The sequence below is a fragment of the Nestor notabilis genome, unplaced genomic scaffold (genome assembly GCF_000696875.1).
Source record: "Nestor notabilis isolate BGI_N333 unplaced genomic scaffold, ASM69687v1 scaffold20493, whole genome shotgun sequence".
Taxonomy (NCBI): domain Eukaryota; kingdom Metazoa; phylum Chordata; class Aves; order Psittaciformes; family Psittacidae; genus Nestor; species Nestor notabilis.
The window spans coordinates 7336-20707 of NW_009923552.1; the positions used below are offsets into that span (position 1 = coordinate 7336).

General features: G+C 44.4%; 1 protein-coding gene across 1 annotated transcript; it reads right to left on the bottom strand.

Moving 5' to 3' along the window:
• Nucleotides 1-370: 370 nt before the first annotated feature.
• Nucleotides 371-10763, bottom strand: CYSLTR1 (cysteinyl leukotriene receptor 1; the record flags this gene model as incomplete). The annotated part of the gene is made up of 3 exons (XM_010012210.1): nucleotides 9730-10763; nucleotides 1194-1278; nucleotides 371-500 (listed from the first exon to the last, which is right to left on the bottom strand). Coding segments are annotated over exons 1-3 (1249 nt in total), but the record flags the coding sequence as incomplete, so codon positions are not given.
• Nucleotides 10764-13372: the final 2609 nt, after the last annotated feature.

Below are 13372 nucleotides of genomic sequence, written 5' to 3' on the forward strand. Positions count from 1 at the left end.
TATTGTATCCATTATTGCAATCTACTTATTTGTTCGGGACTAATGCTCTCCATTTTGAGATTGTCATGGGTCTGGTTTCCCGTCCTCAGAGACCAGATGGAAAAGTCTAAGCAGCATTATTCTGCATGAGGTAGCTGCATAAGGAGTCTTTCTCCGCTGTCTGGCTAACAGAGGAGATTGCTGTGTGAGAGAACCTGCTATTAAAATGAATAAGGACCCTTTTGTGCATGAGAAAGCAGGAAAAAAAATTGGCCTCTTCCCACCTTCTCCATCTTCTCTTGCTATGAAAAAAAGTATGTGCACTGCCTAGCTCGCTGCAGTTATTGTGAATGCCTTGTGATGGAGACTGCTGGAAGAGGGGAGGCTTTACACAGCCTTTCCAAAAGCTCCTCGGCAGCTCCGAAGGCTGTGAGCGAGGCTTCGAGCAGCTGCCAACTGAGGTCATCCACGGAGATTGACATGGGGCTCGTCTGACACTCCAGCACTACATTTCTCATGATCTGCAGGAAAAGCAGAAGAAGGAAAGCGAGATGTAAGCAGTGTATAGAGCAGTTCTGTTACTGCATGCCCTGAAGCTGCCTTGCGCCTGGAGCCTGACTGGGCAATGCTTCTGGTCACCACAGTGGTCTTGCTGGTGGTGACCTTAGGACAAACATTTCAGCTGGCAGAAGGTGGCTGAGGGTGGCCTTGTGCTCCAGCATCAGTCACTGCCTCACTTCTTCTTTTACACACTGGGAATAACAGTTGCTCCCTGCTCAACAGGGAAGTTAGGAGCCTGAGTTTGTTAGAGGTCACTCTGTTGCTGTGATAACGGGGGTGAGATAGCACAGCAGGGATGGAGGACAGTTTTCTGTTAGTGCTGTAAGAGAGGGGTGATAAGCTGTTATGTGCTGGAAACTGATTTGAGGCTCCTGAGCCAAATGTTCCTCTGCTACAGTGAGGGGTAAGTCAGTCAAACCTCAGTGATGAGCATTGCCCTGGCCACCACACAGCTGCACAGGTCCCATGTCATAGCTGGTGCAAATAGCAATCACCATTAAACCCAGCAAATTGAAACACTTTGCTTTGCATCCCACTTACAGCTCGTTCTGTATGGTGCCAGGTAAAGCAGTATTGCACACTGTGAAATGCATGAGGGAAGGGACCCCAGAGTGATTCCGTGTAGCACAGTGTCACAGCACAACCTGAACTACCATAGTGTGAGCAATAACAGCTTTGAAATTACCCTGTTTGCTCATGTTGATCCCAAGCATTTCAAATGAAGCTGAGGTAAAGCCTCTAAAAATGTAATATTTGTACCCGTGAATGATCTACTATGGCCAGTCACCCCAGGAGGGCTGCCTCTAAGCAGAAACCCAAATCTTTCCCCCATGTACAAGTGTCCTCAGTATCTATTCCAGCCATTTCTCTAAAACCAAAAAACAGAGCACAAATTTGAGAGAACTATTGGACTCTTGTTTCAGAAAAAAATGAAGTAATACCCTTTTCACTTCCCCTCTGCAAGTCACTTCAGCTGTTTCCCCAAAATGTCATGGCTGGGTGCTGTGGCCATGCCAGTAGTGTTTAATTGCAGGACACCATGCTGGCAGAGCAGCATGTCATCTAGCAGCAGGGTGTCCCCCAGCAGTGTGGTGTTCTCCAGCAGTACTGGCCACACAGGCAGGGGTAAAACTCACACAAGGCTGGCCTTTTGTCACAACGTCTATCAATGAGTGTCGTGGTTCAAGCCCAGCCGGCAACTTGGAACCACGCAGCCGCTCGCTCACTCCCCCCCTTTCCCTTCCTCCCCCCGCTCCCGGAGGGATGGGGAGGAGAATCGGAGGAATGGAACTCCCATGAGTTGAGATAACAGCTCTCCAGTAACTAAGGTATAATACAAACCACTCCTGCTACCAGTAATAATGATAAGAGGAATAACAAGGGAAAAGGACACAACCGCTCACCACCCGCCGACCGATACCCAGCCCGACCCGAGCAGCGATCTGGGCCTTCCGGGTAACTCCCCCCAGTTTATATACTGGGCATGACGTGCTGTGGTATGGAATACCCCTTTGGCCAGTTTGGGTCAGGTGTCCTGCCTCTGCTTCCTCCTGGCTTCCCCTCCTCTCTGGCAAAGCATGAGACTGAGAAAGTCCTTGGTTGGAGTAAACATTACTTAGCAACAACTAAAAACATCGGTGTTATCAGCATTGTTCCCAGACTGAAAGTCAAAAACACAGCACTGCACCAGCTACTAAGAAGGAGAAAAAATGACTGCTGTAGCTGAACCCAGGACAATGAGGTTTGCTAATTCCTCGTCTTATTGAAGGTTACATGGTGAGGCTTTAAAATCCTTCTGATGGACAAAATGCTGTTGGTGCCACCCCAGGGGAGCCTGCAAACAGACCCTGACCCCTTATGTCTTTGGGAGAGAAAATGTCTCTCCAACACTGGAATCTGTTGTTCACGTGCAGTGTAGCTGCCTTTTCACCTCTGCCCTTGGGTAAGTAGGTTTGTATTTATATACAAAATGTATCAGAAACAATTATAAGAGCCATGAGTATTTAAATATAGATCTCTTCATCCAAAAGGAGCCAAAACTGTGTTTATGCAAGCTGGGATAATAAAGGTGGTGCTCTTCTGTGGTGTTTCTGCACTGAACATAATGTCCCTGTAGTTTAACATAAAATAAACAAACAAATGCCTCGATTTACTATATTCTCAAACAGCCCTAAATTTACTCCCTCTCCCAACACCCCCAGGAGAGTGCAGCATGGGTGGTTTGTATTGACATAAACTTTGTCATTAGGATAAAGAGCTGGTAATTGGTAAAGATCTCCATTTTCTAGGGAAACCGGGGCTTGGGGCATTTACATATTTTTTGTGTGATTGAATTAAATTTGGGATTGAAGCTGTTGGGCTTCCCTGGTCTGAATTCTTGATTAATTCTCAACATTAACTTTTTATTATCACCCTTCTTGGGGTTTTATTTGGGGGGAAGTGGGGTGGAGAAGGGGTTGAACACCTTCCTTCTATTTGCTGCCCAGAGAACACTTCGGTTAGACAAAGCAGGCAAGATACCTGAATCAAAATCAAGAAGTTCCTTGTAGATGGCCTGGCCACAGCTATGGTATTTTGCTCCTTTCTGTCTGCCTGGATGCAGGAGGACTATCACAGAGAAAGTTTTTCTAGATTTGATGGCTAATACCCTATATTTATTTTTTTTTTCCCTTGCAACTACCCATTAACTCTCATAACTTCCTTCTAACTAAGAAGAGTTAATTTCCTAATGAAGTGTGTCCTCTGTAAGCATGAAGTGTAAGCAGTATCTCTTGCTACAGCCCTCCTCATTGGAGTATAACTGTTTCAGAAGTAGAAGCGGTAGAAATAAACAGGGAAAATTCAAATATATGTAACCCTGCTCCAGGGTCAGTGGCCGTGGAGGAGGCTGCGGGCTCAGGCACTGCTCCCTGGAAGCTGCAGAGGCTGATAAGATCTGTGCCTTTCTATTTATGTGTAGTACTGAATGTTTGCAGGGAGCTGGGTTTCATCAGAACTTCCCACCACAGGAGAGAGTTACTGTACTTAGAGGTTTAATTTGGGCAGATGCCACTGCTGAATTGTTGGTCCTGCTTTCTATGGCTGTCCATTCTCCTGACCTGCCAAAGTGTCCCCTGCTATGACCAGCCATTGCACGGCAATGCAGAGCTCGTGCAGATGCACTGGGGACAGTTGCTGACCCTTGGAACAACCCCAGATTATAATGATCAGGTTTTGTTTTAATGGCAGTGAAAACAAACTCTACAGTCAGCTTGGTATTAGCAGTGCAATTCAGATTTGAACAGGCAGTGATTATCTTGTGATCTACCAGTTCTCCTGGTAGATCACAAGATAAAAGTACCCCGGACCTCAGGATGTGCAGAACTGTCCCCCAGGGCTTTGGCAACTGTTTCTCAGTGCCTCTGTTTTATTAGTTCACATCCCCAAAGCCTGTTTTTCCTACCACAGGATATGATTAACCCTGACTGGAGTCATCACCCTGCATCCCAAAGCAGAAAATTCACCTGAATTCAGCACAAAGCCTCTGCCCACCCCAAGTCCAGTGCAGCATGGGATCAGGCAGCCCTTGTGCATGACCCATGGGTCTGCTTTGGGGCAGGTCTTCTGGGCCACCTTGTCATGGGTGCTGGATTGTGCCCGTGGAGTTTCGCCTGTGGAGTTTTTGACTAACAAAGTGTCTTTGCTTTACTCCAGAGGCAGTCTAGCTTCCTTTGAAGCTTAAGAAGCCACATTGACAGGAAAGAAACAGGCACATTTCACCCTCAAGTGAAGTTTGAAAATACTCCAAATATTTCTTTGTGCATGTGGCCACTCGTAGAGCTGAAATTAATAGCTTGGGAGAAATAGGATTGAGTTCCCAATCTTGCCAACCTGTGCACCAGGAGATGGATTTGTAATCCCAAGCAGCAGGCTGGGCTCTTCATCCCTCAGGTTTGCTTTCAGTAGCACTTCTAAGGCATTTTAGTCCTTACACTCATGCTGTAAGTAAGATTTTATTCCTTACAGTGATGGTATTTTAAAATGTGATGTACTTTTCTTCATTTTTGCTACTTCCCGCCCCCCACCCCCACCAGTAACCAGGTCATACCCTCCACTGTTGTATGTGAAAGATAAAGATCCCAGTGTTCTCCCTCCTGCCATATCGAAGAATTCCCTCTTCAAATATCAGACCACAGTGGAAAAGGGTAAAAAAAAATTGGCTAAATTAGGATTCAGTGTGAGAATTAGTTCCTGCTAAGGGATCTGCAGCCCCTTGGTGTACAAACCCCAATTGCAGATGGTAGGGGGGGAATCAGGTAGTGCGAGCTACTCTAGCACTGAGCCCCTTCAGACCCAAAATACATGTCCAGGCTCCCGCAGACAGTAGGGGAAAAAGCATTTTACTCGGAGCAGGAAATCTCTCTTTATTGCCAGTGGCTGAAGTTTATTGCTTGTTAAACTGAAGGCTCTCATATCTTGCAAATATTTATGTGAAGACGCTACATATACAATAAGGGTGGTTACATCCTATACGTCGTTTCTGAACTTCCCAGCCTGTGGCATTGGAATTTACCCCCATAGCAGGCAAAAATGGTGCAGTGCTATAAAACCTCAAATGACAACTTGCTATAGTATCACAAGTGTGAAAAAAGGGAGTGTTTTTACAGCCTGAGGCAAAAAAGACCACCAAAGGCTTGTAAACAAGATAGACATGCCATCAAGTATTGGAAATACGATGTCATCTTCTATGATTTATAGTGTGATCAAATATATACATACATACGGGGAGAAAACTCCCCCAAAACTTCATGCTTCCAGAAGTAACCAGTAGTTCTGTCTGATCGTGTACAGGGGCACATAGCTTAGGAGAAATCAGAAAGTGCCCTTCTCCCTGCAATCAGTGTCAGGTGATTTTACCATAGCTCAAGAAGACCATTAAGAAAAGCAAAGAGGAAGGAGGAGTCCTGTTGACAATCCTGCACAAGCAGCATGTTGGGGGAAGGCTGCAGTGGGGATGCCCATCCCAAGCAGCTGATGAAGAAAAGCACAGAGCAGTCAAGGCCAGTATTTACTGGACACCAAGGTTTGCACTGTTCTCTTGGAAACAGAAAGATTGTTTTATTTTTGAAAACAGAAATCTAGTTTGTGGTTAGCTTCTGGCAGCAGGTGGCTGCTTTGGACCTCTCTAAAAATAAGCACAAATAAAATCACATTTTAGCCTCTTATGAAGACAAAACAGTGCCTGTTTGGTTCTCTTTGCTTGCACAGAAGTTTATCCTGAAACCTGCCCTTCAAAAGATGAAGGAGAGAGGGGTTTTTTGTCTGGAGGCACCATATCTTGAACAGCTGCTAGACCAGGAGTTCTTCTTTATTAAGTGAAACTCTCTACCTTGATTTCCCATTAAGGAATCTGAATGTTATCTGCTATGCTGTAATCCCTGGCCCAAAAAATATTGCTACTTCCATTGAGATATGATGCAGATTTTTCTCTCTTGTATTTAAACATTTTATTCCATTTCATACTCTAAAAAGCTGGTGGTGACTTTTCAATGCAATGGGAAAAGACACAGATGGTATTAAGTGATGGTTTGGAAGGCATGATTCCAAGTCTCTGAAAGCTTCAGACTGACATGCACAGCAAGTGATGGTCAGAAATGACAAGGCATCTGGTTGGGAGTGCTTATGATGCTCCAGTTATTTTTCCATCTTCGAGCAAATAGAAACAATACTGCAGTACAAGTACAAATACTGCTTTCTAATTTAGCCACTGAATTATTGTTATTTGCCGTATCAGGCAGTGTGTAAGTGAAAGGTTAGCACAGGCAAAGCCCATCTCTTCAGCATTACAGCAGTGTGGCAAATCTCTTGACCGGGACTTCTGTCATGGCAATGTGATGCCAAAGGGCTGTATTTACCTCCAACTTCCAACAAAAGCTTTGTGGGTCCAGGCTCCGTGCTGGGATAGCCATACAATGGAGTAACAGCATTTTGTACAGAAGGTGGATGGTGCTGTTGGAGTCCAGGGCAGGAAGAGGGACCTGGGGTCTCTGCAGCCATTTGGGGATGGGTCCTTCCCTCCAGGAAAAGAAAAAAAAGCAAGAGGAAGGCAAGAGGGAAAACCCAAAGATTATGAAATAAAATGCAGACGGGGGCAGGAAAGGGGGAATTGAGTGTGACCAGCACCAGAGCACAGAAACGTTACAGGCAATGAGCTGGGACTGCACCATCTAGAAAAAGAAGAAACCTCATCAGGCAACAGGCAGTTGCTCCAGGAATAATGCAGCACTAGGGGACACTATTGTACCATAAACTGCAGCATATACAGCAGAAAAAAATATTCCCGTTTCAAGGAAGAAACCAAACATCTTACTTTTTTTAGGCATTTCTGACACCAGCACTGTAGCAGGATGGCACTTTGTCCCCTCTTCCCACCTCTTGTCATTTTCTTTACAGCCCATACAAATGTCACAATTTCTAATTCACCTTATGAAAGTAACGGCTCCCATTTATTGGCACCTATTTCTCTCCAGGTCCTTATTCCTGAGCAAAACCCAAGCAGCATTTGCTGCCAGGATGGCACTTGTCTATGTGCCACAAGGCAAAGTCACAAGCAGAGGATAACTGCCCTCACCTCTCACCTGGAGCTAGGTTTCTGCGAAGATGACAGCAAAGCTCCCTCCTCACCAGTATGGGTTGGAGTTTTATAACTAAATAACATTCTGCACATCCTGAATCTATTTTGGGAAAAACTAAGTAGAAAATGTCATTCTTGGGAGACTTTTCCATGCAGGAACCCGTGCGTGATACATGACCACACAGGACACCCAAATATATCATGCTCACCAAAAGCATTACTTCCTTCCAGGTGTCTTGCAAGCATTTTCTACCTGTAAATAGAAATCTATAGCAGGTCCCAGCTATTTGTTAGGGTGCTCCACCTCTGAAAAACCTACCAAGACCCCAGTTGCCCTCAGATGGTGCCCCAAGTCTTCTGGAGTTGGGCTACAGCAAATGCCAGCCTGACTGGAGCAAACTCCAGCTCCAAGCCAGCATGTCCCCTCACATATATACTTCTAAATTATCAGTATGCAAGTATTACGCTAGTGCTGTATGTAGACAAAAATGTATTGTAGGGAGTAAGAATCTGTATGCAAAGACAGAAAACAGTAATTGTTAACATTTTACTTGCAACATCATCATTTAATTTTCAGGAAGTTTGTTTTAAATAGTCTTCCGTATTGCACAAAACCACTGCCATTTCTCTTGCTATAACCATTGTCTCATTAAAAAAATAAAAAAGGGAAAAAAAATACCTCTGGTATGTAGAATACCTGTGGTACATAGAAATGCTTTGCAATATATATATAAATGGTGCTTTACTATACAATATTTTAAGATTTGGGAATATGCATATTATTCCTACATATTCTTAAACTCAGTTTTCCATTATTTCTATTTACAGTTGCACAGTGCCTTTAATGCCCAGAAACTTAACTATAATACTCAATGCTTAGCCTTGAAAAGAAGCTTTAGCCAACTCTCACTCACTTTCTCATAGCAGCCTACAGGTCTAGCTGTGAGTTAGGAGTTTTGCCTTCCTCTGTTTTTAGGGGGAACTGCAACACTCCTGTACACCAGCAGCTTCCAGCCCTCTTCCACTTCACACATCTTTGCAATTTTTATAAAGGGGTTTCAGATCTTGTTGTAAATTCACTTCCTTAAATTGTCTGAAGGTGAATTTACCTTTTTTAAGTGCTTTTTGATGACCCAGGGATAGACGTAGTGTGGTGTAAATAGTGACCATACTCATCTGTGTATCTGTAAAGAGTTTCTCAAGCAGACCCCTACCCCAAGCCAAACTCACTTTGCTCGCTCCTATTCTACAGCATTAAAATGGTTTTCTTTAAGATAACATCAAGTAACATCATAAATACCATATCAAAACATACTTGTTATTGATTTATCAACAACTTTTCGCACTAGGAGTCCTAATCCTACAAGAATTTGTGTTTCACTTCTGAAGCATCACACATCTCTGGCTGGGGTTTGCTCCTGCAAAAGGCAGGAAGCCCTGCTTTCCCATGGGTGTCACTGGAAAAGCACAGAAATATCTCCTTCTGTCCAAGACACTGAAGTTTTTCTTTGCATAGGAAACATAGCCCAATCTGGTCCTCTACCATACTGTACTCAAAATAAGATTCTTTCACATCTCATCCAGACTCAGACTTTGGATCTCCAGGTCTTTCTAGAGATCTTTCTAAGGGCCTTGGGTTGCCCCTTTTCTGCAAGATGTGAGGAAGGTGAACGCTCTTGAACAGGGTCAAGTATTATATATAGCTATTTTTTAAAAAACAACTTCTCTTTGTTTTGTTTTGTTTTTTAACTTGATCAATATCTCAGAATGGCCTGATCCTGCACTGACTCCGAGCACCCAGACCTATGCTTCCCGAAGAACTGGAGTGATAATCCATCACTTCCAGGACCAGCCCCATTCAAATAGGTTTCAAATGGACACAAGGATACTGCAATTTTAATACTGCTCCCACAGATAAGTTTCTTCTAGAAATTCAGAAGATGCTGGCAGATCCACTGCCCATGAAAACATGTCCAAAGAGCTGCTCCTGCGGTGGGGGTGAGGGGCTTCAAGCCTGAGTTCCTGAGTTTGCAGAGCCTGGCACCAGCCCTGCAAGCCTCACACACGTAACTATCTTGAAAACTGCAATCCAAAGCAGAAGCAGCTGCAACAGGGCAGGAATTATCCTGGCCTCTGCTGTGTAAATAATTTAGCAGCTGTTTTAAAATCCAGTGAAAACTCTGCCCTCTTTATTTGTTGGTAGCTCCCTGAATGCGCGCAGCAAACATTTACATTTCCCACCAACACAAACTCTGTTGAGCTGTGACATGAAGCTAATCCCCAAATACAGGCTTTGAAGAGTTTGCTTATGTGAGTTTATCATCAGATCAATAGTTTTCTGGTGCTGTGTGGTGGTGGCTCCTCCATCCTAAATGGCTGTTTGTGTCCAAACAGTGCTCCTGGGGAAGGGGCTGGCCATCCCCAGCAGTGGCTGTAACACCAAGTAGCATAAATCACAGACCATACACCGTTATTACATATCTCACTGCTATGAAGGTCTCCATCATGTCTTCTGTAAGAGTTGCAAGATTTTCATTGTCCATCTGAGATCCTGGGGGAAGATTTAGCTTCCTGACGGAGGGGCCACAGCTGCCTTTTCATTCTCCTTATGGCCTTCTCCAAAGAATTCCTCATCTTTCTCCTTTATGGAGAACTTTTTCCTGAAGGCTTGTGTTAAGCTGGAGGAGGAAGCCTTCCTAAACGTGGTAAGTCTCTTCCGAAAATTGTCCCCTGAGAAAAAATAAAGAAGTGGGTCAAAGCAGCAGTTGAAAGCTGCCAATGGGAGCGTTACCACAACAGACTTCTGTAGGTATATGGCATCCTCGCAGCTGGCATTCTTCAGTCTCAGCACATGGAGGTGGACTGTACGCAGAACATGGTATGGGGTGAAGCTCACCAGAAAGGTGAGCGTCACAATGATGATCATCCAGACTGCCTTCTTGTGCTTAGCCCGGTTCTTCTTCAAGGAATTTTTCATTAAGGCCCTTATGATCATGGTGTAGCAGATAGTTATGACAATAAAGGGAAGAATGAAACCCACAGTTAGGGCAATAAAATGCAGGATCACAACTAAATTTGTCTTCTGAAAGTTTTCTGGGGGTTCAAAGCATTTGGTCTTGTTGCCATGTTGGTACGTCCCATTCCGCAGAAAGGGAGCACTTGTCAGGGTGACAAAAAACCATATGCCAATGCAGACAAATTTAGCCTTCTTCTCTGGTACCAGATTGATGTTCTGGACTGGAAAAACGATGGCTATGCAGCGGAAGAAGCTCATTGCAGTCATGAAAAAAATGCTGCAATAGAGGTTGACATACAGCGCATACGAACTGACCCTGCATAGGAAGTCACTGAAGAGCCAGTTTCCTTTGTGGACATAGTAGATGACACGCAGGGGCAGGGTGGCCACGCAGAGGAAGTCAGACACAGCAAGGTTCAGCATGTACACCTGAAAGGCTGTCTTCTGCCGGTATGTTTTTATGAGGACATAGAGCACAAACCCATTGCCAACAAAGCCCATAATGCTGATCATGGAGTAGAGTGTGGAGTAGACTCTGTTTCGGAAGTCATCGATGGAGTGATGGCATGACAAGTTATCAAACGGTACTGTCATGTTGGCTGGCTGAGGCACCGATTCTGCCTGGTGATGAATGTCAGGCCTAAGGGTGAAAAATCTCAGGTGAGACATAAAGCAGCACATAATACGAAAATTAAATGCCATTGTTACATAGAAGGAAAAAAACCTGCCACCTCAGCACACTGTGCCTATCACTGTGCACAGATCTGTTATTATACCTATCCACTACAGCAACCTTTCTTAACGTGAGGCCAACAACTGATGAAGATAAGAATCACCTTTTTTTTTTTTTTTTAAGTCCTTAATACTGTCAACATCCTTCTGCTGAATTACCAAAATCTCTAGTTCCTTAAAAACCTAGGTAGCAACTCATTGAAACAGCAGAGAGGAATAATGAAGGTGACAATAGCACTGTGCAATTTAAAGACTAGATCTGGATCCTAAGGATTGTTCAGTCCTGCCTCCCTGCATTGCCTGGCAAATGGTGCCTCATGGTGCTCCAGCCTGCCAGTGGAAGGACAGGTCACTGCAGGAGAAAGTCTGCAAGGTTTCCGAAACAGTAAAGGAAAACTCTTTAAAAAAAAAAACCAAACTAAAACAAAAAACCAAAAACCCCAAATCCTTTGCTCCAAAGGTGGAAGACCATTCCAAGCCAGAGATTGCTCAGTGCACAACCAGATATTTGACAGCTCCCCGCATTCTGCATTGCTCACATCTGCTCACAGGTAGCACCATTTCTTAAGCTTGCTTTATTGATAAATACATGTAATTACTAGCTTTGGAAAACCTATTGCTTATTACATGTGGTGAAGAAGGATCCCTTCACTGTAGGGCTCCAGTTTCCCTGGCACTGGCTGGGCACAGGTACCACTGTGGCACCATGCAGACAGAGAGGAAGGCTGGCGGGAAGCTCAAGTAGAACAACCCTCTGGGTTTGGAGACATGCCTGCTATGAAGGTAACTCCCTAGCAAAGGCTTTGTCCTTGGGGTTGCTTTTGCATATTGCTTTGGTTTACATTCACAGGCCTGGGGCTCTCCAGAGCAGTAAGACCCCACAGCCAGGAGGGTTTTCAGATCCGCTCAGCCAGTCTTTCATGACATGTTATTGTTTCCTTTTGGTATTCATTTGAGTACAGTGAGACATGATGCTCTTAAAATTTGCATTGTCCTAAAGTAAAGCAAGAGAAAAATGTGCACGTATTTTTCTCATTCATTTTAGATTTCCAATAGTTCAAACACAGGATCTCACTTGCAGTCTGAGACCATGAAAAACCCCAATGGTCAGAACTGCAGGACCCATACAGGCTGAAATAGCAGGACTTAAGGAAAACAACAATGAAAGCAACAGCTGGGACAGGATTGATTATGAGAACATCACATGTGCTCAAACTTGATGTTAAATGATATGTATTTTCATCCCTAAAAATAGTCTGGCAGCGTTGAAGTAGAGTCTCTGTCACACTCCAGGATTTACTAGGCATTTGGAACCACACTGGAATGCTCAAGGCTTCCAGGTTTCAGGCAAACTTCAGCAATCTGGGAGTTTGTACTTTTAAAACAATCCATTGACTATCTGCAGTGCACAAAATACATTAAAGCTCAATAGATACCAGTGAGGTGGCACAGATAGGAGAGGAGGTAAAAGCTGACACAAGGTCAAGAGGATGTTTTTTCCCCACCATGCAATTGAGGGTGCGAATGACCAAGCAAGTGACTGCACAGGGGTCTTTGGCCAGAAGAGGCAGCCAAGACTCTACCTGGCTCTGTCAAAAGCTGTAGATCAGCACATCATCACTTAGAGTTCACCTTAGCTTGCATAAACAAAGCTTATCTAGTGATGCTCATTGCAAATAATCTGTTAATCAGAGAGGGGTAGTGAGTTTGTGGCTGTGTCCTCTCCCTGAGGCAGCCTGATTCTGGTGGTGGCAGAATCCAGACCTCAATCCCAGCTTGGCTATGTCTGGGCTTCTCACACACATGGGACAGAAAGCCCAGAGTGGGTCCAAACACCACTAGGCATCATTCCAGCAGTCTTCTCCCTCCTCTGCAATGACCAGCCAGCACTGCAAAGACTGAGCCCTGGGTCCCCTGGGAAATGCAGAGAGATCAGACTTTCTCCTACACCACTGGCATCCTCACTTGCCAAGGTCTTCGCTTTAGACTTGAGGGTCAGGTTAAAGACCAACACTCCAATAATGTTGTAAAATCTCCGAGATAGGATTAAATTTAAGTTTGTGGTGACACTGGCCTGATTTTAACTGATTGCTTGGGAGTGGCAGATAGTGCAATATGCTCTGAAAAATACTGCAGAATACCCATTCCCTGCTTTTATCTGTCAAGATAAACTGGAGCAGGCAACCAAGCTCTTCCTATTGTTCCTCTTATTGCTGGGTTAATGCCTAGCAAGCAGAACCACCAATCAAAACCCCACCATGCTATGCACTGCAAGAACATATTGATATTAGTGGCTCAATTATCTCATGTAAATTCATATAGACAGAATCTCTGTACTTACCAAGGCATTGTACATCAGGTTTTTTTCAGACATTAAAAAAGACAAAAAAAACCCCACCAAGATGTTTGAGATTAAGAGGCTGGAACGATCTCTTTTGCGCACTGAGGCTTTCTTCCTATGCCTGCACCTC